A 22,455-nucleotide genomic window follows, 5' to 3' on the forward strand; every position below is an offset into this window, starting at 1 on the left:
AGAAAACAACTATACGCAGAAACAAAGAAAACTACAACCGGAGGCACCAGGCCCGCAACATGTCACTTCTACATCCAGGTGAGAAGGTGTGGGTGACAGATATGCAAACCAGAGGAACAGTATTGTCTGGAGCAGGGTCACCTCGATCCTATGTCATCGAAACACCCAGAGGGATGCTGAGAAGGAATAGCTACCACCTTTTACACACTCCTGGAGCAACTGAAACATTTGCTGTTCCACCTGAAACTTCTGCTGTTCCACATGAGACATTACCAGAAGAAAATCTTCACAATTCTCCACACACACCTGTTCCAGATGACGACCAGCAGAAGGTTAGCCATCAGACTCCGCCACCTGAGAGTCGAGTTTCACTGAGTAGCGGGAAACCCCCAGCCTATCTGGATGATTATATTTGTTTATAGGAACTGAGTGAGTTTCCTGCATGGGGCAGAATAATCCCCACACCTAAGATAGAGGATTTGGTCCACCCCTTCCTCTTAATAGCTAAAGGTAAATGTTATAGATTACTTTAATGTTCTGAGATTTATATATATCTAAGAACATTATATATATTCTGAGATATATATATTATATATGTTCAGCATTTGTACTGGACTCACAACTCAGTTCTAATGCTGAACTGTGACTGAAAAGAGATTTAAGTTTGTGCACTGTTGGTGTAAAATAGATAAAGTAATAAGTTAACGTTCTAGCACATTGTACTGTGAAAAAGTACTAGTAAGATACTGAATTAATCTTGGGTATTCCACGGGATGCATCTTTCTGGTGTGTTATTTAAGTTTATATTTCTACATGTTCTTATATAGACCCTCATAACGAATCCCATTCAGAAAGGGGGATGTAGTATCAGGCTATCGGTGGATAGGAACCTTTGTGCTGTATTGTGTTTGGGGGCGGGGCAGAATAAAAGAGTACCTGCTAAGATGGGGATGTCTCACGCATGCTTCTATGTAGCCTCAAGATTTTATTAAATATAAATATCGGAGAACACAGCAGGAGCGGCTCTAATTGCTGCATTATGATAGGATGCAAGTTACTCTGTTTTTTCGTAGTTAACAATTTTCTTACCCTGTTTGGATTGTTTTCTGTTCTGCCATTTCATTTAGCATCACCGCTTAATTAGTGTGAATGCTGTAGGCACAGTTTTCCTATTTCTCTTTATTACACTCTTGAGTTCCTGTTTCTCTTTTTTCAGAATTGAGAATTGTAGTTCTCAATTTTGAGAATTGTAATTCTCAATTCTACCACAAGATGGAGCGGTTTCCCCTATTGGGTGAAAAATTCACAAAAAGCTGATTATAAAATGTATGAAGGTTACGAATACCAAGAGATATAGCCAGCATTAGGAGAGCAAGCTGAATAGTATAAAAGTTGAACAGTGAAAATAGCACAAAGTATGCAGGAGAAGAAGCACGGCAAAATTTACAGAGCAACCAGAAAAGTGGAACTCAATAGTGTGAATGCTTACAGCTTTAGTGTGAATGCTTGCAGCATTCAATATTCGTTCTGTTTCAGTTCATGTCTCAGGTGGGCTTCAAACGCGTTTGCCATTTTCACCAAAAGTATTCAGCATTCACACTTGCATTTTCCAAGGAAATACACCCTTTCTAGTTAGTGTGAATGCCCATAGCATTCATAAACTTATTTCCTACTTAGTTCCTACATTTTCCACACTAATGTTTCTCTTTATTCTTTATTATTTTTATCATTACTATTATTAAACTTTATTATTATTTCACTTTCGCATTCCCTCGCAAACGGTTTTGCGTTCTCTCGCAACACTGTACTGATCAGTTCATGCGGTATAATTGAATACTGTAAGTCTTTCTTATGGGGCCGCCAAAGTTTCTGCCTTAATACAAGGTTATGTAAGGTTTTTCCATGAATGTTAATATCTCGTTATGGAATATCTTAAGTTTTATATATTTTTCTTTAGTATAGAAATGCACCACAAACCTATGATATAAACAGACACTTGCCCTAAGTAGGAAATAAATAAAAATACATCTAAACCATTTGGACTATTTCTGAGTTATTACCAAGAGGTAAACATTCATCTGACAGTTTTAATTGTGTCTCTGGTTTGAACCTGGTCTACAGGGCCGTTTTCATGTACAGTTCCATCTCAGCCTTACATAGACATAAACATGCAGTTAACTAGTTTCAATCAGTTTTTTGCACCAAAAAGTTAATAATAATAAACACATTTTCACTGCCTCTCCTTGGGCTGCCACCTTATCATGGTGGAGGGGTTTGAGTGCCCCAATGATCCTAGGAGCTATGCTGTCTGGGGCTTCATGCCCCTAGTAGGGTCACCCAAGGCAGACAGGTCCTAGGTGAGGGACCAGACAAAGCGCAGCCCGAAGACCCCAATGATTAACGGCACCATTGGACTTCGTGTTCCCTCGCCTGGACGCGGGTCACCGGGGCCCCACTCTGGAGCCAGGCCTGGAGGGGGGGCACAATGACGAGCGCCTGGTGGCTGGGCTTTTACCCATGGAGCCCGGCCGGGCTCAGCCCGAAGAGGAAACATGAGCCCCTCCTCCCATGGGCCCACCACCCGTGAGAGGGGCCAAAGGGGTCGGGTGCATTGTGTGATGGGTGGCAGCCGAGGGAGGGGACCCTGGCGGTCCGATCCTCGGTTGCAGAAGCTGGCTCTTGGGACATGGAATGTCACCTCTCTGGTGGGGAAGGAGCCGGAGCTAGTGTGTGAGGTCGAGAGGTTCCAGCTAGAAATAGTTGGTCTCACCTCGACGCATGGGTCTGGTTCTGGAACCAGTCTCCTTGAGAGGTGCTGGACATACTTCCACTCTGGAGTTGCCCAAGGTGAGAGGCGTCGGGCAGGAGTGGGCATACTTGTTGCTCCCCATCTCGGCGCCTGTACGTTGGGGTTTACCCCGGTGAACGAGAGGGTAGCCTCCCTCCGCCTACGGGTGGGGGGACGGGTCCTTACTGTTGTTTGTGCTTACGGACCGAACGACAGTTCAGATTACCCACCCTTAGAGGGGGTACTGGAGAGTGCTCCTCCTGAGGACTCCCTTGTTCTGCTGGGGGACTTCAACGCTCACGTGGGCAATGACAGTGAGACCTGGAGGGGCGTGGTTGGGAGGAATGGCCCCCCCCGATCTGAACTTGAGCGGTGTTCTGTTGTTGGACTTCTGTGCTCATCATGGATTGTCCATAACGAACACCATGTTCAAGCATAAGGGTGTCCATATGTGCACTTGGCACCAGGACACCCTAGGCCGCAGTTCGATAATCGACTTTGTCATCGTTTCATCGGATCTGCGGCCGTATGTCTTGGACACTCGGGTGAAGGGAGTGGCGGAGCTGTCCACTGACCACTACCTGGTGGTGAGTTGGCTCCGGTGGTGGGGGAGGAAGCCGGTCAGACCTGGCAGGCCCAAACGTGTTGTGAGGGTCTGCTGGGAACGTCTGGCGGAATCCCCTGTGAGACGGAGCTTTAACTCCCATCTCCGGCAAAACTTCGAACACGTCCCGGGGGAGGTGGGGGACATGGAGTCTGAGTGGACCGTGTTCCATGCCTCCACTGTCGAGGCGGCCGATCGGAGCTGTGGCCTCAAGGTTGTCGGTGCCTGTCGCGGCAGCAACCCTCGAACCCGTTGGGGGACACCTTCGGTGAGGGATGCCGTCAGTCTGAAGGAGTCCTATCGGGCCTTTTTGGCCTGTGGGACTCCAGAAGCAGCTGATGGGTACCGGCGGGCGAAGCGGCATGCTGCTTGGGTGGTTGCTGAGGCAAAAACTCGGGCGTGGGAGGAGTTTGGAGTGGCCATGGAGAAAGACTTCCGTACGGCTTCGAGGCAATTCTGGTCCACCATCCAGCGTCTCGGGGGGGGAAGCAGTACGGCACCAACACTGTTTATAGTGGGGATGGTGTGCTGCTGACCTCTACTCGGGACGTTGTGGGCCGGTGGGCAGAGTACTTCGAAGACCTCCTCAATCCCACCAACATGCCTTCCATTGAGGAAGCTGAGCCTGGGGACTCTGGGTTGGGCTCTCCTATCTCTGGGGACGAGGTCGCCGAGGTGGTTAAAAAGCTCCTCGATGGCAAGGCTCCAGGGGTGGATGAGATGCGCCCGGAGTTCCTTAAGGCTCTGGATGTTGTAGGGTTGTGTTGGCTGACGCGACTCTGCAATATCGCATGGACATCAGTGTATGGTGGACTTGGAGAAGGCGTTCGACCGTGTCCCTCGGGGAGTTCTGTGGGGGGTTCTCTGGGAGTATGGGGTACCGGGCTTTTTGATACGGGCTGTCAGGTCCCTGTATGACCGGTGTCAGAGTCTGGTCCGCATTGCCGACAGTAAGTCGGGCTCGTTTCCGGTGAAAGTTGGACTCCGCCAGGGCTGCCCTTTGTCACCGATTCTGTTCATCACTTTAATGGACAGAATTTGTAGGCGCAGCCAAGGTGTTGAGGGGATCCGATTTGGTGGCCTTGGGATCTCATCTCTGCTTTTTGTAGACGATGTGGTCATTTTGGCTTCACCAGGTCATGATCTGCAGCTCTCGCTGGAGCGGTTCGCAGCCGAGTGTGAAGCAGCCGGGATGAGGATCAGTGCCTCCAAATCCGAGGCTATGGTCTTGAGCCTGAAAAGGGTAGAGTGCCTTCTCCGGGTCAGGGGGGTGTCCTGCCCCAAGTGAAGGAGTTCAAGTATCTCGGGATCTTCTTCACGAATGAGGGAAGAAGGGAGCGGGAGATCAACAGGCGGATTGGCGCAGCGTCTGCCGTCAAGTGGGCGGTGTACCGGGCCGTCGTGGTGAAGAGAGAGCTGAGCCAAAAAGCGAAGCTCTCGATTTACCAGTCGATCTACAGTACGTTCCCACCCTCATCTATGGTCATGAGCTTTGGGTCATGACCGAAAGAACAAGATCGCAGATACAAGCGGCCAAAATGGGTTTTCTCCGTAGGGTGGCTGGGCTCTCCCTTAGAGATAGGGTGAGAAGCTCAGTCATCCGGGAGGGACTTAGAGTAGAGCCGCTTGCTCCTTCACATCGAGAGGAGCCAGATGAGGTGGCTCGGGCATCTGGTCAGGATGCCTCCTGGACGCCTCCCTGGTGAGGTGTTCCGGGCACGTCCCCCTGGGAGGAGGCCCCGGGGAAGACCCAGGACACGCTGGAGGGACTATGTCTCTCGGCTGAACCCCTCGGGATTCCCCTGGAAGAGCTGGAAGAAGTGGCCAAGGAGAGGGAGGCCCAGACTTCCCTCTCTCTGAAGGTGCTACCCCCACGACCCGACCCCGGATAAGCAGAAGAAGATGGATGGATGGGTATTTTCACTGAGGCTCTGTAAAAGTCATATGGATGAAATAAGTCATTATGACAGAAGCACGAGGCTTTGACACTTGGGTGGTGAGTGTATTGATGTGTGCGTCACTGTCACTAAGTATGAATGGGAAGGTTACTGGCATGCTGGCTTTGAGGGTGGTCAGTCCTTGCAAAGTTTGGAGCATGATAATCAAAATGAATTAAATTGATAATTGTGACAGAACAAAGAAGTGATTTGGAGTTGATTGATACACAGACAGATGAGATTCCATGAGTTAACCCAGTGCAACCCTCTACCACCATTAGTTTGCCGTGTTTTATAATAATAAAACATGTTTATCATTAACTCTTTGGTGCAAAAAAAACTGACTCAAAATCAGTATTATTGCGAGAGAACGCAAGACCTTTTGCGAGGGAATGCAAAAGTTATGTGAGGGAACGAAAAGGTTTTGCAAGGTAACACAAAAGAAAAATATTCCCCATGTGCCCTGGAGGACTCTGTACGCCTAGATGCTATCATTAGTATTTTAGCTAATTTTGGCTTTTACCTGGGTTTTTTACACTGCATGGACTATTTCTTACCTTTCTGCAAGTCTTCAGCAGTTGGCTTCAAACGCTTTTGCCATTTTCACCAAAAGCATTTAGCATTCAGCATTCACACTTGCATTTTCATAGGAAATCCACACTTTCTAGTTAAATGATTGAGTTTTTACTGTTTTGATGTTTACATTTAAAACAATGACCACAAAATAACGGATAACTAATTTCAAAATCTCACCGTGTAACCAGGCTTTAGTACAAAATAATGTGTTTTACTAGTCATAACTACAATCTATCTGCAATGCATGTTGTGTCAGCGTCAAGCCCTGTCTGAATGAATACATTTATTATGATCATCTTATATTAGGTTAGTGATAGCTGAAAAGTTACTGGGTATATCAATTGGGGTAGCAATTTTGCTCCAGTTCCACTCGTCATCACTTCTGTTGATATTTATTGTGCAAAGTGTTGAATAAACATTGAAGTTGTTTCCACATATCATCCCCGATGTCCACTGGAATCTCATGCGCCATGCTAACTGTTTGCGATTCCCCTCAGTGATTACGTCACCATGCTTTCCGATTGGCCAGCCTGTCACATTCAACGGGCTGCCTTATCGCTCCTAAGCAGGGAAAACCGGGCCAAGACAAACAATCGGGCCAAGACAAACCAACATGTTGAATATCCCCGATTTTAGATCGGAGCAGTGCTGGCATTTTACTGACTGGATCTGATCAGTCGTAACACACCACACAGACAGGATGACCGGTTGGCAAGCGACAATCTTAGAACTCTGAACTGAACATTCTAAGATTGTCGTACAGGGGAAAATCGGAGCAGACTGATAGCCAAGTTAAGATTTTCGGGAAGAAGAGTGAAACAGATGCTTCAGTAGATTCGTACTGATGTAGATTTCTGACAGTCAGGAACATCTGATTTTTGTTCAGTGATTGTAGTTAACAATGGAGATTGGTCTGCTTAAATTGCAAGAAAAACATGTCATACCAATGAAAATTGCTTCATACACTTGGAAGAGGTGTCTTATAATAATAAGTGATAATGACAACTGAACTGAGTGGATGCCAGTTTGTGATGGCCAAATCCATGGCCTATGTCGGTAACTCTTTTTATGCATAATTAATTTTTTTATACAAACACAACACTTGAGTTTCAATAAAAACATTTATTAGAACAAATGCATCCAAATCAGCTATTTGGATGCATTTGTTCTAATAAATGTTTTTCAGCTATTTGTTAGTGCGCACATTTGGTTACAAAAAACATATGTATTTATATTAACTTAAAGTTCATTTTGTTTGCTTAAGATTAACTCTTTGTTTTTTCCTGCCAGTACTTACCTGCCTTGGAGTTGCCAGACAAAAGGTGGGGGCCAGGGCTCAGCAGGCTTAAGTGGTGATTGGACTGCACCACTAGTTCCTGCTGGCAGGGGGAATTTGTAGTTTATTTGTTTAGATAAATTTTGTATTTAAGTAAATATTAGTATTTAAAATTTAATATTTTTGATTTTCATTTTTGGACCTTTAGTTTAGCCAAACTTAGCTGTACTGTTATTTGTTTTTGTGTTATTTGTAATTGTATTCTGTTTAGTTACCCTTATTGTGTCTTAATTAGTCTGATCAGCCAGTATATATACCCCTGTTTGCCATTTCTTTGTTAGGTCAGTTATGTTTGTTTGTGCAGCCAGTTTGTTTACATTTTTTACCCGAGTTCAGTTTTGTTTCTTTGACCTCTTAAGAGCTCAGTTAATCTTGCCATTTATAATCTTTGAGTTAAAATAAAAGAAACCCTATTTTTCTAATATATCCTGTGACTCCTCCTGTTTTTAAATCGGTCCATCACACAGTTCTTTTAAGCATTCACTCAAAGCAATCAAGAAAAACTGTAATATGAAAGTGTATGTCTCTACAATCACAAAGAAACTGCATAGGTCTTATATTATGGCAGTTGCGTAAAAGAGGACACATTTGATCTATATAAAAAACAAAGGCATGAGTGTCATGATTTCAGTCTGCCTTGATCAGTGATGGCATAGTTACTTTGAAAAAGTAACTTTAATAAGAGTACTGATTACTCCTTGAAAAGGTAACCTAGATTCTTGATTTGGTTTGGAAAGTAACTAAGTTAGACAAGTAACTTTTAGTTACTTTCAGTAGCTGCTGACAACCCCCTCCCCCCCCACTTCAATATAGAAATTACATTGAGCTTTGCCAATACTTGCTTAACTGCAAGTTATTTTACAATGGTAACATCAAGTATGTATCTCCACTTATAAGGTTGAACTGAAGGGAAGATTGTTTGTTACAACAGTCCAAAAAAAGAGGGGAAAAAACAGTAATTTTTGCGTGTTTTGGTGTTTTCCATGGTTGTCTGGAAAACTCTAAATGGGATTTTAGAACCCTGCAGTCATCCTTCTGCAGGATCATGTTCCAATAACATTGTCAAGGTTGTCCATGGCTCCTTTATTGCAGTTATAATCAAGGATGATGGCCAGTCCTTACGATCACTGATTTCAACCATCTTGTGCAGTGTGCTCAGCAGGGTCACATTCCTGTTCCCTTTTGGAATATAAGAAACAAGAGTGGTGGTGGGAGTGAAGGCAAAATTTGATGAGACAACCTCTCTGCCTCTTGTTGCAAGGAGTGCAGGGGGGAGTTCAGACTTATTCTTCCTAACAGTGCCAACCATTGGCATCTTCCTTTTTAGGAGCCTGTAGCCAAGTTCATAGGAGGTGAAAAAACTGTCACGTGACATTGTGCCCCCTCAGTCCAACTGTCAATTCAAGCACAACCCTGATCCCTTGGTCCTTTTCTGGCACTCTACTCGGCAGCTTCCCTGTGTACACTTGCACAGGGAATTTTAAGAGACACCTCTCGTACTTTATTTGAGACAAAAAACTTTCTTGGCAATAACCATGTTTGTTCCCAATCAGTATCTGTATAGAGATTGTTCCAAAAAAAGATTGAAGCAGGTTTGCTAATAGTATTCATCTGGATTATTTCTCTAATATGTTTATTTCCAGTTTTAATACTACGGAAAGGATCTGAATTACCAATAAATAACTCTGGAAATCTGGGATATTGGACATGGGCTGTACCTGAGGTTGATATAAGAAATTTCAAACCTGCTGGAATCGCATCAAAAACAACAGCACATTCTTTAGGGGTCACAGGGAATTTATATTTACGGTACCAAGAAATTCACCATAATTAAACAGTTGACCATCCTCATTAAACAATTGTTTTACAGATAGAATATCATTATCCACCCAGTTCTTAAGAAATAGGGATTTATGCTTGAAGCAAATATTTTGGTTATTCCAAATAAAACAGTTGTGAGGGGAAAAGTTATGTTTATAAACCAATGTCCAGGATAAAAGTAATTGTTTATGGAAGCTAGATAAATAAACATGTTTTTTTTTCTTTTTTGTAGTTACATCTTATTAAAAAGTCTAGGCCACCCAAGGATTTAAAGACTTGTGTAGGAATCCAATGCCACATTGAGTTAGGATTTTTCACATATCTTTGGATGCACCTAACTTTGAATGTAGAATGTAGGGTATTAAAGTCCAGAACATTGAAACCACCCGAACTTAGTCTATTTATCATAACATTCTTCTTAATAAGATGGGGCTTTTTTTCCCAAATGAAATCAAAGAGTATTTATCAATTTTAGTGCAAAGGCTGTTTGGGACATTAAGAGCTGAACTGGCATAGACAAGACGAGAAAGACCTTCGGTTTTGGCCAGCGGGACTCGACCAGTGATGGTCAGGTCTCTCTGTAACCATAGATTAAATCTTTGTTGGCAAGAGGGTATAATTGGATCAAGGTTTTTATTAATTCTTGCTGTTTTCTCTTTAACTATAGTTATCCCAAGATATTTAACTTCAGACTTCACAAGAATTCCTGACAAAGATAATTCATTACAACTATTGATTGGAAGAAGTTCACATTTAGAGAAGTTAAGTTTAAGACCAGAGGCTACAGAAAATGTATTTTAAAGTTTAAGTGCAACATCAATTTGAAACTTATCTTGTAAGAACAAGGTCGTATCATCAGCTAGTTGACTCAATAGTATAGTTTTTCCTGCAACTGAGATGCCTTTGAGATCTCTATTTTTAATAAAAGTAGCTAGAATTTGCATAGGGAGAAGAAACAAAAAGGGTGATACAGGGCATCCCTGACGAATCCCACGTTCCACTTTAAATCTTTTGGTAGTTCAGTGGGGTAATTTTATTGAGCTATTTCCATAAGCATAAAGAGTGCGGATTGATTGTTGAAAATTCTCTCCAAAGCCAAATAAGCTGAGGGTTTTGAAGATGATGAACTCATGTTCTATCGAGTCAAATGCTTTTTGAAAATCTAAAAATAAAATAACACTGTTAGCTGAAACCATTTCTGGATAGTCTAAGATATCAAGAACCAATCTTATATTATCAATAATATGCCTTCCAGCCATAAAGCCATTCTGAGATTCCTCTATAATATCACTAAGAACTGTTTTAATTTTTTTTGCCAAACAACTGGCTAAGATTTTGTAATCACTGTTAAGTAAAGAAATAGGACGCCAATTATCCAAAATTAATGCATCCTTCTGAGGTTTTGGGATTAGAGTAATTAGACTTTGAGAAAGTGATGGGGGGAGTCTTTCATTCCTAATGCTTTCAATAAATACAGAATGTAAAAATGGAGTGAGTTCTTCTGAGAACGTCTTATAAAGTTCTGATGTAAGTCCATCTGTACCAGGGGATTTATTTGATTTAAGACTATGAATAGCTTCTTTAGTTTCATCAGGTGTGATTGGAGAGTCACATAATATTTTGTTTTGGTCACCAATTGTTTCTATACCACTTACGGAGTTAAAGAAATAATCATGTTCCTCAGGAGAATGTCTAGACTCGTACAATGATTTGTAAAACGTTTCACATATATTGGCAATCATTTTGGGGTCATCAATAATTGTGCCATTTGAATTAAGTTTAGTAATACCATTTTTTGCTTGTCTTTGCTTTTCAAGTTTGAAAAATAGCTAGAGTTTTGTTCCCCCTCTTCTAACCATTTGGCCCATGAACGTATAAAAGCTCCTTTTGCTTTATTAATATAAATTTGATCAAGTTTAAGCTGAAGGGTTCGTAACTTGGCTCTCTGTTGTTCAGATAGATTTTCAGGAAGAGTAGATGATAATGAAATCAACTCAGCGACCAAGCATGTTTCCTCCTTTATGCTATTTTTTATTCTATTTGCTCCAGCTTTACTTAAGATCTTTCTTAATTCATATTTTAAAAGCTTCCAGTAACGTCCATAATTATTTTCAAATTGTGCTAGTTTTAAGAGCTCTGCAATTTTGTTTTTAATTGATAAACAGACAAATTTGTCGTTAAGAAGGGAGTTATTCATCTTCCAATATGCAGGGTTCCTTTTAGTAGTTTTATTAGGGGAAATACAAACCTCTAACAAAATGCCTTTATGATCAGTAAGAGGTGCTTGAATAATCTCAGCTTTGCAATTTGAATGTTGTAAGGAGTCAGATATTAGCCAAAAATCAATTCTTTGCGAACCAGCATTGTTTTTCCATGTAAAGATTTTTGTGTTTGGATTATTTAGCCTCCAAATATCTATTAAACTTTGTTCATTCATAAAATCAACAATCTGAGAATGTATTCTTTGCCTGCTAGGCCATCGGTCAACCTCATCATTCACAGTAATGTTGAAATCTCCTCCTAAAATTATCTTAATATCATTAAATTTTTTAACAAGAGCATCAATACTGGAGTTCAAAGTTTCATACAGCATGATATTTTCCTTGGCGTTGTTATAACCATAAATGTTACCAATAAGAAAGAAAGAATTATCACATTTGATAACTGTGAGAATATAGTGTCCAGCTGGGTCGGTTTCGGTGAAGATGATGCTGCTATTAAATTTGTGTTTCAAAGTTAATGTACCTGCTGCACGGTGAGTTCCATGGGCCATCCACAAATCTTCTCCCCACTGAGCTTTCCATAGTTTATAGTCACTATCAATGGAATGAGTCTCTTGAAGCAAACAAAAATCAGCACCACAATTTTTTGCAAATAGAAATAAACTTTTCTTTTAGTGATATCCCTCAGTCCTCGAGCATTAACTGAGAAGAACTTTAACATAGTAAAAAAAACAAACAAGATAAGTGTCTGAGTTTTAGTCGAACTTAACTGCGAACATAGAACTTTTCCTCCTTAATAGGTTGAATGGGATCCGACGAAACAGTTATTCAATTTCCTTGCCGTTCACAAAAGCTCGTCCTCCTACAAAGTACGCAATCTTCTTATCCTTGCGGGCTTGTTAGATTACTGGCCACAGCCGGCTCCGTTTCTCGCGGTCTTCCACAGAAAGATCTTCTTTGAACAGGAGATTTCTTTGCTTCAAGTAGCCAGAATTCTTTGCCATTTTCCAGATCATGTTGCGGAAATGCTGCATAGAGAATTGGATGACGATATATCTAGGGTGTGACTTGGTTGGATGTTTTCTACCTAGCCGATATACTGAATCAATCACCTCCAGAATCTTCTCTTTGTAGTTTGGGATTATATTCTGACATACCTCCACCACCTTGAGCCTTACATCCTCCGTCCCTTCTTCGGGCATGCCGTGGAGCCGCAGATTCCACTGCTTCTTCTCGCGTGTTAGCTCCAGGACTTTGTTTTCCAATGCTTGAATCTTTTCCTCAGCTTTGCTGACTCGGCTGACCGTGGTGTGCTTGTGTGCTTTTAATATCTTGTATGTCAGCGGAGAGAAAATTAATAGTAGACTTCAAGTCATCGATGGATTTCCCAACAGATGTCCCTTGCTCCTCGATAGCTACCTTTAGCACCGCTATCACGTTCTCTGCTGTGGCTTGCTCCATTTTACCTTTCTTGGTAGACAGTGACTTCGTAGGAGTAAGTACTAGATGACCTTCAGTTTTGCGTTTTGTTGTAGAGGATGAAGACATTACAAATATATCTGTTCCCACAGGAGAAGAATAAAGTTGGAGGAAAGTTCCGAATAACGTCTAAACGCCAGCCACCATCTTGGCTCCCTACTCCTGAGTAGCAAGGACAGCACAGACCCAGATCTACCACACCAGACAAGACCCAAGGTGTAGGTTGTGCAAAGAGGCCCCTGAGACAGTCCAGCACATAACAGCAGGGTGCAAGACACTGGCAGGGAAAGCGTACATGGAACGACATAACCAAGTTGCAGGCATAGTGTACAGAAACATCTGTGCAGAATATGGACTGGAAACCCCGAGATCAAAGTGGGAAACACCCCCAAAGGTGACGGAGAACGCCAGAGCTAAGATCCTGTGGGTCTTCCAGATCCAGACAGACAAAATGGTAATGGCGAACCAACCAGACATTGTCGTAGTGGATAAACAACAGAGGAAAGCCGTTGTGGTAGATGTAGCAATACCAAGCGACTGCAACATCAGGAAAAAGGAGCATGAGAAACTAGAGAAATACCAGGGCCTCAGGGAGGAACTGGAGAGGGCCTGGAAGGTGAAGACCACAGTGGCGCCTGTGGTCATCGGGGCCCTCGGGGCAGTCACCCCCAAACTGGACCAATGGCTACAACAGATCCCAGGAACAACATCAGACATCTCAGTCCAGAAATGTGCAGTCCTTGGCACAGCCAAGATACTGCGCAGAACCCTCAAGCTCCCAGGCCTCTGGTAGAGGACCCGAGCTCAGAGGATAAGAACCACCCGCGGTGGGTGAGAAGGGAATTTTATTATTTTTTATATATATATATACAGTACTGTGTATATTACATATTTGTTAAAACTGTCATTATGTTGTCACAGTATGGCATGAGAGATAATCTGTGAAAAATCTATTTCCTCTTCCTTCTCCTAGTGCTATTTAGAAACAACCAATCAGAGGCAGGAGAGTTTTAGTGCTGTCAATCACAATCTCATGTGGCTGCTCATCCTCCCTCCCCTCGCTCTGTGCTATTCTGTAGTTAGCGCAGCCTGTTGTGAATGTTCAGTATAGTTAGCATATCTACCAATGACAGCAGATAAACATTTTTCCTGTAATAATAAGTTGTTTCTCCACCATTAGAATGAAGTTGATTGATACTGCTAAGAGCGTCCTACTGGTTCTGATTAGTTGTTTAGGCTGGAACGTTGCATTACTTTAGCCAGCAATAGTAGCTCAGGGAGGAGGTGGAGGAGATTGATTGTTTTCACAGACTATCTGTCTCATAGCAAACTGGCACGACATGCTGACAACTTTAACAAATATGGAGAAAACATATTTTTTATTAAATCTATATTCTGCAGCTTGAATAAAATGCAACTACATAGCATTTTTGAAAAAACTGGATTGCTTCGTGCATATTTTGCACGTTGCCTATGACTGTTGCTCGTGTGGAGAGACATTTCACTAAGTTTTCTATTAAAACTAATAGAAAAAATTAACCAACCTATTTGCATACTGTATGCGGACTGTTGCATATAAAGTTCATGAGCAGTAAATATTGTGCTAGTTATCAGCCTTGAACCAAAGAAAGCAAGGCAGTTGCAAGCCTTTAAAATTTTGACGATTTCATGGGTCAAATAGACTCAAAAAACTGTAACACCAGCTGCGCGAGGGGGCCCCAATCTAATTTTTTGTCATGGGCCCCTAGGTTCCTGGCTGCACCTATACTCTATAGAATCTGGGGTTAAAATACGTAATCAACTGTTTCAACTGTAACACTGAAGTTAACAGTATAAACTGTTAACGTCATTGTAACAGTTCTGTTTTCATCTTTATAAACTGTTAACTTCAGAAAACCTGGTGGACCAACACCAGCAGGTGACATGGCACCCCAAATCATCAGTGTGTGAAAACTTCACACTGGACATACAGCAACATGGATTCAGTGCTCTCAGCTCTTGCTTCACAGCTTGGAACCTTGAATTCCAAATGAAATGCCAACTTGAACCTTTTCTGAAAAGAGGACTTTGGACCATTGAGCAACTCTCTAGTTTTTTTTCTCCTCAACTCAGGTAAGCTTCTTCTGAAGCTTCTCTGTGGCTTGACACAAGGAATCTGACATTTGTTGCCCATAATGGCTTTTGATTCGCTGACTACCCTAGTTCACTCCTGGTGAAGCTCCCTCGAAGCTGAATGGACTTTTCTTGAGAATCCTCTCAAGGCTGCAGTTATCCCTGTTTCTGCTGCACCTTTTTATGCCACACTTTTTCCTTCCATTCAACTTTATATGAACATGATATAAAATTTTAACAATACTATTTTCTGAGAGAATTTTGTTTTCATCTTTAAACTATAATTATCAATATTACATAACACAAAGACTAAAAATATTTCATGTTCACTTTTTGAAATTAACCTAAAATTTTCCCACAATATTCTAATGTTATGAGCTGTACTAGTGTTACAAAAACTGTTGCTTCAAATTACATCTCACATAAAATATTTTTCCCACAGAGCTCCATGGCAACAGATTCTATTTTTAGAATATGACCTGTGGGTGATTTAATTGGTTCTCCAGGGCACCAAGTGACTACCTGTAGGATATTACAGCTGTTTAAAAACAAAAAACAACAAAACAAAACTGTTGCATTTTGTTGACAGTAGGAAGTTTGGGGGCTTTTAATTATATAATACTTCAACAAACATGTCTCGAATCTCTATAAAAGCTCATACAGATTCCTGGTTTCCTTGAGCTTTAAAACATAAAAGAGCATGACAGAGTCTGTCTGCCCCCCCCTGATTTGATTTCTGCTGGCAGCAGTTTGTTTGATCTCAACACACAGGCAGAGGTTAGCTGAGATGATGTCTTATTAAATAATCATCATGGCTGTGCTATCATGGCTTTGTGCCACTGCTCCATGTTAATGATGTTGCACTGTGCTGTTCTACTGTGAGATTGACATCTTATAATGAAACACACTCTTTTTCTGGTTCCACACAGTTCTGTTCATAGTAAAAGGGGGCTGTAGTTTATTTCAGCAAATATTACATCAGAGTTTAAGCTGTTTGCTACCCAGGCTATCCAGTCTGAGATTTAAAGTTATTTAGGGTTTGTCCTATAGCAGTGTTCCTCAAACTTTTTCAGCCTGAGGACCATTTAACTCATTTAACAAACAGTCATGGACCACCTAACCTGAAATTGCCCCCATGACAGCACATCTTAATATATCATGTAACCTACCCCTTTCTATCAATTGCCTATCAATAGCTGTTGAATTGTTAGCAGAGCAGCATTCATTACCAAGCAAAGTGGTAAAAAACAAAGAACAGTTCTAACTAACTGAAGCGATTCCTACCACTAAGCATTCAAAGTAATCCAGTCGCTAGTGAAGGGCACATCAACACTCAGCAGCTATGACTTAGCTTTCCCTGACGATATACAGTCCTGAAGTCGTTTTCTTTCCACTGGTACCTGGAGTTTTTTTTTTTTTTGAGTGACCCGGTTTTAAGCCAGTTTTCCATCATTATTCTCAAACAATCCTTTGGTAAGCTAGCATCACACTATGAGCTCACATCATGGCAAATAAACTGTCGTTTACATGCAGTACCTCGTGGACCACAGTTTGAAAAAGACTGATTTAAAGTAACTACAAAATGACTGGAAGAATGTTGATTTGTAAATGACACAAATATTGAGATGTTTATCCATAATTAATAATTAACCAGACACACCTCATCCCAACAGTGAAACTTGCTGCAAGGATGATGATTTGGTCTTGTTTTGCAACCACAGAACCTGGGCATCTTGCAATGAAAGTCAGAGTCAACTTTCATTGTATCCGCCTGTATTTCTAAGGCAGTCCAACAGCTAAATATTGGCTTTAGCTCTCTCAGCAACAGGTCAGTGACCGAGAATACAGCAGCAAATCTGCAACAGAATGGCTCGAAATAAAAATAATGAATGTTAGTATGGCTAGATAAAAGCCCTGATTGAAACACTTTGGGACCTCAGGAGTAAACTTGTAGATAAATCTCTGCAACTCTCAAAGAAATTAAACTATTTTGGGAAAGAAGTGCAGGGTAAAATGCCCTCTCAATAATGTGAGACTTATAAAACCAGATAGCACAAAATTTTTCAGACTGTTGCTTAAAGTGGTAACATAGACTGGTGAATACGTCAGACTTAGTTTATTGTAGGCTACCTGTTACATTTTCACTACCTCCATGTTGACTCCATTTTAAGAAACTAACTTAAGTTTAAGTAGGTTTTGTTTGTTTATTTTTTTTTACCTTTTGGGGATTTTGAATATAAAATTTGTTAATGTGACATATATTTCCAAATAAAATAATAAATCGTCATTTCAACGTTGTCATTTTTAAAGTAATTGGTCAGATTATTTCAAACACTTTTCTAAACAGTTTGTATAAAGCAATAAAGCCGCTTTACCTTCCATGTCCTGATTATTCTTGAATTTTTCTTCTATATTGAAAGGGGTCTGTTCATGGATTATTTCAACTTCCACATTATAGTCGTCCATTAAATGGTAGACTCCCTCCAAAGTGAAGTAACAATCCCGCTCCTTCATGTCGTCTTCGATTAGCAGCAGTGCGCTCTTCCATGTGAAGTGCTCGAACATCGCTGTGAAGGTCTCTGCCATTTTAAAGTAGGACGGGGCGATCCGAGTCAGGTGAGAGTACTCCGTCTCCTTGTTCTTGAAGGCGGTGGCCAAAGCACCTGCAGATATCACCGGGATTTTCCAGTGGGATGCCAGCCTCACCACACCTGCCGCCTCGTACTCACGTACTGGACCGAGGATAAGGTCCGGTTTCAGGCTACACGACCTGTCCGCCAGCGTGAACAAAGCGTGGTTGGCTGAGTCGGAGTTCTCAAAGTGGATGTTGAAGTGGAAACCTGGGTATTCTGCCTTCAGTCTGTCCTGTGCGTAACGGATCGCTGGTGCGACTCTTGCATGAGAAAACAGGAAAGAGCCATTTTGTGGCAAAAACACCAAAACCTCAATTTCTTCCGTGAAAGAGTTGGTGATAAGTGGATTGAAGATGACCAAAAAGAACAAAAAAGGCTCAATGAACGGTGCCATGGCGCCGCTTTGAAAGTTTAGCCTCAGACAAAAAACCAATCAGCGCTGGAGAGGTGTTCTCTAAACGCTTCCCTCTCCAAATTGGCTCCCCCTCAGCAGCGCACTGAGCTACAGACAGCCCTGGTTAAATGTTTCCAGTGAGCAGGTAAAACCAGAACGCTTCTCAGATCTGGGTTTTGTTCTGCAGAATCAAAATGTGTCCCAGTGCTTAGTCCGGGCAGATTCGTAGATCCGTTCAGCTCCAGCTCAGACACACGCGCTGCCTGGCTCCAGTCTGGAGTTTTGAAGCATCCTTTCAGGGATATTCCTGCGTCATGAAGCGCTGCCCACCTCCATCTTAAAGCTACACTGCTGCGTAGCTCACAATGAGCCACTTCAGCACAGCCCAACTTTCTGGATGACTCTCTAGGCTGCAAACAGCTCATAAAATACTCAACTCTCCTCAAAGTAAGCGTAGGGTGGTCGTTTTAAAGAGCTGACATGAATACTGTATTTTTGTCATATTCTGTAACATACAAAAGCATGTTAAACGCATTGACATGACTGGAAAGAGGAATGAATAAAAGCCAAGATGTTTTTAAAATCAGATATTCTGCAGTGAACTTAAATTTTGCATCTACAGAGGTGTCTTTGGCTGTTTCCACACCATGTTCATTCTACAGTTCTTTGAGAAAGTATTTGGTCCCTTAATGATTTCTTATGGGGTTTTTTTCTGGTGCACTGACATGTGTCAGATCACTTTTAAATATGAGACAAAATCAACTTTAGAAAACAGAAAATATAAGCACACACTATAAAAGGTTAATTTCACTTATTAACGAGAAAGGCTATCCAAACCAACCAGGACCTATTTGAAAAAGTAACCATTTTATTTTTAAATCATTAACAGTGACTAACCACATTTTTCAGAAGGTTGAGTTTAGTTTCACAAGCCAACCAGCAGTAGTCACTGTAATAGAACCTGTCTGCAACATACAGTCAGAACAAAATAATTCACAAAACAACTGAGTGGGTCTGTAAAATCTGTTTCAAATGTATGAACTCAAACTTTAAAAAACATTTGCTATCATTCATTATATAAAATCATTTTGATTTTTTTGACAGATTTTACTTGAATCAGCAGATTCAACATGACAGCTGCATATTTCAATGCCTGCAGATGGATCCAGCTGAACTGACAGGTCTAAAGAAAAATAATAGGAACAGGACTGACGGGTGTGTCAATTTTAGATTTACAAAGTAGTGTAAATTTATGAAGTTTTCAAATAAATAATTAGAAGTGAAGAAAATATGTTAAATAACTGTTAATCTGCTTTTATACAGAATAAGAAATATTTCATTCTGTCTCGTAAAAACAATCTCTGTAAGTTATTTTACATTAAAAACTTTGCTTAATGTATACTATTTTTGTGTGTGAATTATGTTATTGTTAACTGTACAAAATCTGCTTTATCTTTCCTGTAAGCCTGGACATGAAATGGGAGGTCAGATAATAAGCTACAGCTGTACAAAAAGAAATGAGTAATAGTTATGATACACTTGAGCCCATCTCTAAAAATTATGGCCTACTTATTGTGGAGATAATATAGATAAGTTAACAGAATCTAAAGAAAGTTGTCATGGTGTGTATTTGTGCATTTGTGGACAAAAGCAGCAGGCAAGACTTAATAGACAATTGCAAGGCAAATATGAGTCTATTGCTAATTTCGCCTTTTAAAATTTGTTTCTTTGGAGCAACAAGGAACAAAATCTCATACAAGAGTCAAGTCTCTATATATAAGGGTCCTATGGAGTCTTGCATGAGATTTAACAGAAAACTCACCTGTTTGTAAAAGGTTTCTCAAAATAGGGGTTAGGGTCAAGTTTGTAAATACAAGTAGCAACACACATCAATTAACAAGAAGGGCAACACTTGAAGATTCCATTATTTCTGTCTGGAGAAAATGTTCTTAGAGTGCCTTTATGGTTTTGGCTGCGTAGGAGTGGAAATCTGTCCCTCAATCAGAACTCTTACCACTTATAATCTATTTAAAAAACAATTAAAAATGGGTTAATAACACATTCAATTTGTCAACATTTTCAATAAGTACCATTTCCTAATCTCAACATGTGCTCACCTGTGTTTGCCATTGAAATGAAGGATTAATTTTGTTTAAATTACTGCTTATACATTTTATAACTGTGTTGCAGTTTTACACAACTATTAGAAAACTAATTGTGTTGATTGTATTTTTTTTGTATTTATTGACAATTAGAATATTTAAGTCATTTTAACCTTTGTTTGTGTAACTGGGTCTATATTAATAGTTGTATATTTACACTAAATATGTTCTTTAATGCATTTGTCTGTTTATACCTGACTGTTGTTATGGTCCTCTGTGCCTATTAGTCCTCCAGGGGTGTAGTCCTCCATATTCGCCTCACTTTCTTCTTCTTTTGTTCAGGGTCTTCCAGGACTATTATAAATATGAATTTATGCATTTCCTCTTCCCTTTTGATATTTGTTCCACTGGGAAGAGGCAAGTTTTGTAATCCATCACAATCCTTTAATTTATATTGTTCAAATGTTTATTTTTCCTTTTGTATTAATGATAGGTGGTTTGAATATTTTCACTTGAATTGTTATTACATCTTTATAACCGATACTAAATGTTCGGTTTTGTTATGAGAATGATGTGGACTGCATGCTAACTATTGTTTTGTATAGATTGGGCTGGAGAGCTGAAGCACATGCTATGTGCTAATGCTAATATCTCAAGATTGTCAGGTATGTTAGGCGCCTTTTGTTATTTGTTCAACTGGGAAGATATCAGGTTGGACAACTGAAGCACGTGCTATTTATTAATGCTAATATCTCAGCATTAGCTAGATATTAGCTTGATGCCAGGTTAAAAAAACAGGGAGACCGCCTCCAAACCCAGACTTGATGTCTTGTGGTTTGTCCGATTATCACACACAACGCAGAAGTCCACCAGTCACTTTTGCATAGTCCTTGTTTTTAGATAGTTAAATTGAGCATTGTCCAGGAACAACAGATAAATAAATAACCTTTTGGCTAATTTTGGTGCGTTTACACAAATGTATGTATTTTGTCTCTACCAAATAAATTAAATATTAATTGCATTTCAATTTAATTAATATTTAACAAGCTGAACAGAGAATCCACATTGTGTTATCAAGTTGAAAACATTTAACTTTTTCTCTGCAGTGACAAAGTTTTGAAAGGTAACATTTCACCAACTGAAGTAATCAGAAATTGGCAAGAATCTGTTAATGTTACCTGATTGCAAAATCAGACCCTTCCCTGAGCGGGAGAGTAACTCGGCACCAGTGGTTCAGCTGCACTAGACAAAGGAGTAAATCCCATCTCATTATTGGGGGGACAATAAACAAGGAAATTTCTTAAGCATAATCTTGGGGGGGAAGTCAGAAAAGTTACAGTGAAATGTAACATGATTTAAAAAGTTCTTAATGTGTTCAAGCAGCAGGACCAAAAATGACAAGTAAACTGAGAAAAATAAGAGTTTTTTTTCCAGGAAACAAACTGTTGATACCCATAGAAGTCAAACTAAAATTCAAATGTTTAGATACGACTGTGGTTCAGTTGCAGAACTAATCTCTGCTACACCTTTAAGACTTTAAATAAAAACAAGTTTTAATGAGTGACTCCACTTAATACAATTCCTCATAAATATTGATTTATTGTAGTGGCTCTCAATACAAGTTATGCGTTATTTAAATTATAATTTGTTTAACTTGCATAACTTGCTTTATTTTTAAGCCTTTTTTGGCTGAGAACCTGGTAGGTCAATATCTGGGAAGTATCATAACTTCAACTTAACATTCAAAGCACCATGGTTTGTATGAAAAAATATTCAGATTTTATTGTGTGGCTTTAAAGGCTCTATGTTGAAGATAGTAAGAAATAAAGACATTCTTTTTTTGCATAACTTAAGCATAACCCAGAGAGCACTCTGCCCTCATAAAGTGTTACATTTATCTCTAGGTGTGTGAGAACAGCTCGTACATTTACAGCATGTTCCAAATTATTATTCAAATTGGATTTAAGTGTCATAAAGATTAATTTTTTTGTTGTGCTATTAAATTTATAGATGGTGTTATGTGTCAGGGCTCTTTAAATAACTATAATTAATTTCAGAGAGCTGGGTTGATTAGTTTGTCTGGTGAGCTCAATTAAAGGAAATCTGCTTAAGAAGCATGTTCCACATTATTAAGCAGGCCACAGGTTTCAAGCAATATGGGAAAGAGAAAGGATCTCTCTGCTGCCGAAAATCATCAGATAGTGTAGTGCCTTATGACAATGTATGAAAACATACATACATATTTAATGAAAACTGAAGCGTTATCATACTGTGAAGAGATTTGTGGCTGATTCAGAACAAAGATGGGATTGTATAGATAAAGGCATAATGAGGAAGGTTTCTGTTAGACAAATTCATCGGATTAAGAGAGCAGCTGTTAAAATGTCTTTACAAAGCAGCAAACAGTTATTTGAAGCTGCTGGTGCCTCTGGAACCTCAAGGTGGAGGATC

At 40.4% G+C, this 22,455-nt stretch overlaps 1 protein-coding gene and 1 long non-coding RNA gene across 2 annotated transcripts in view; one reads left to right on the forward strand and one right to left on the reverse strand.

Annotated features, from left to right (window-relative positions):
- npr3 (natriuretic peptide receptor 3) overlaps positions 1-18,207 on the reverse strand; it is a 96,539-nt gene extending 78,332 nt beyond the window's left edge. The window contains exon 1 of the mRNA XM_028034982.1: positions 17,251-18,207. Within this exon, the coding sequence (XP_027890783.1) occupies positions 17,251-17,902 (652 nt within the window). The 5' untranslated portion in view covers positions 17,903-18,207. The remainder of the gene's footprint in view (positions 1-17,250) is intronic.
- Positions 1,362-22,455, forward strand: part of LOC114155214 (uncharacterized) — a 22,240-nt gene continuing 1,146 nt past the window's right edge. The window contains exons 1-2 of the long non-coding RNA XR_003597698.1: positions 1,362-1,462; positions 10,722-10,737. This is a non-coding gene — a long non-coding RNA (uncharacterized LOC114155214). The remainder of the gene's footprint in view (positions 1,463-10,721; positions 10,738-22,455) is intronic.

Source organism: Xiphophorus couchianus, chromosome 12 (assembly GCF_001444195.1).
Source record: "Xiphophorus couchianus chromosome 12, X_couchianus-1.0, whole genome shotgun sequence".
NCBI classification, from domain to species: Eukaryota; Metazoa; Chordata; class Actinopteri; order Cyprinodontiformes; family Poeciliidae; genus Xiphophorus; species Xiphophorus couchianus.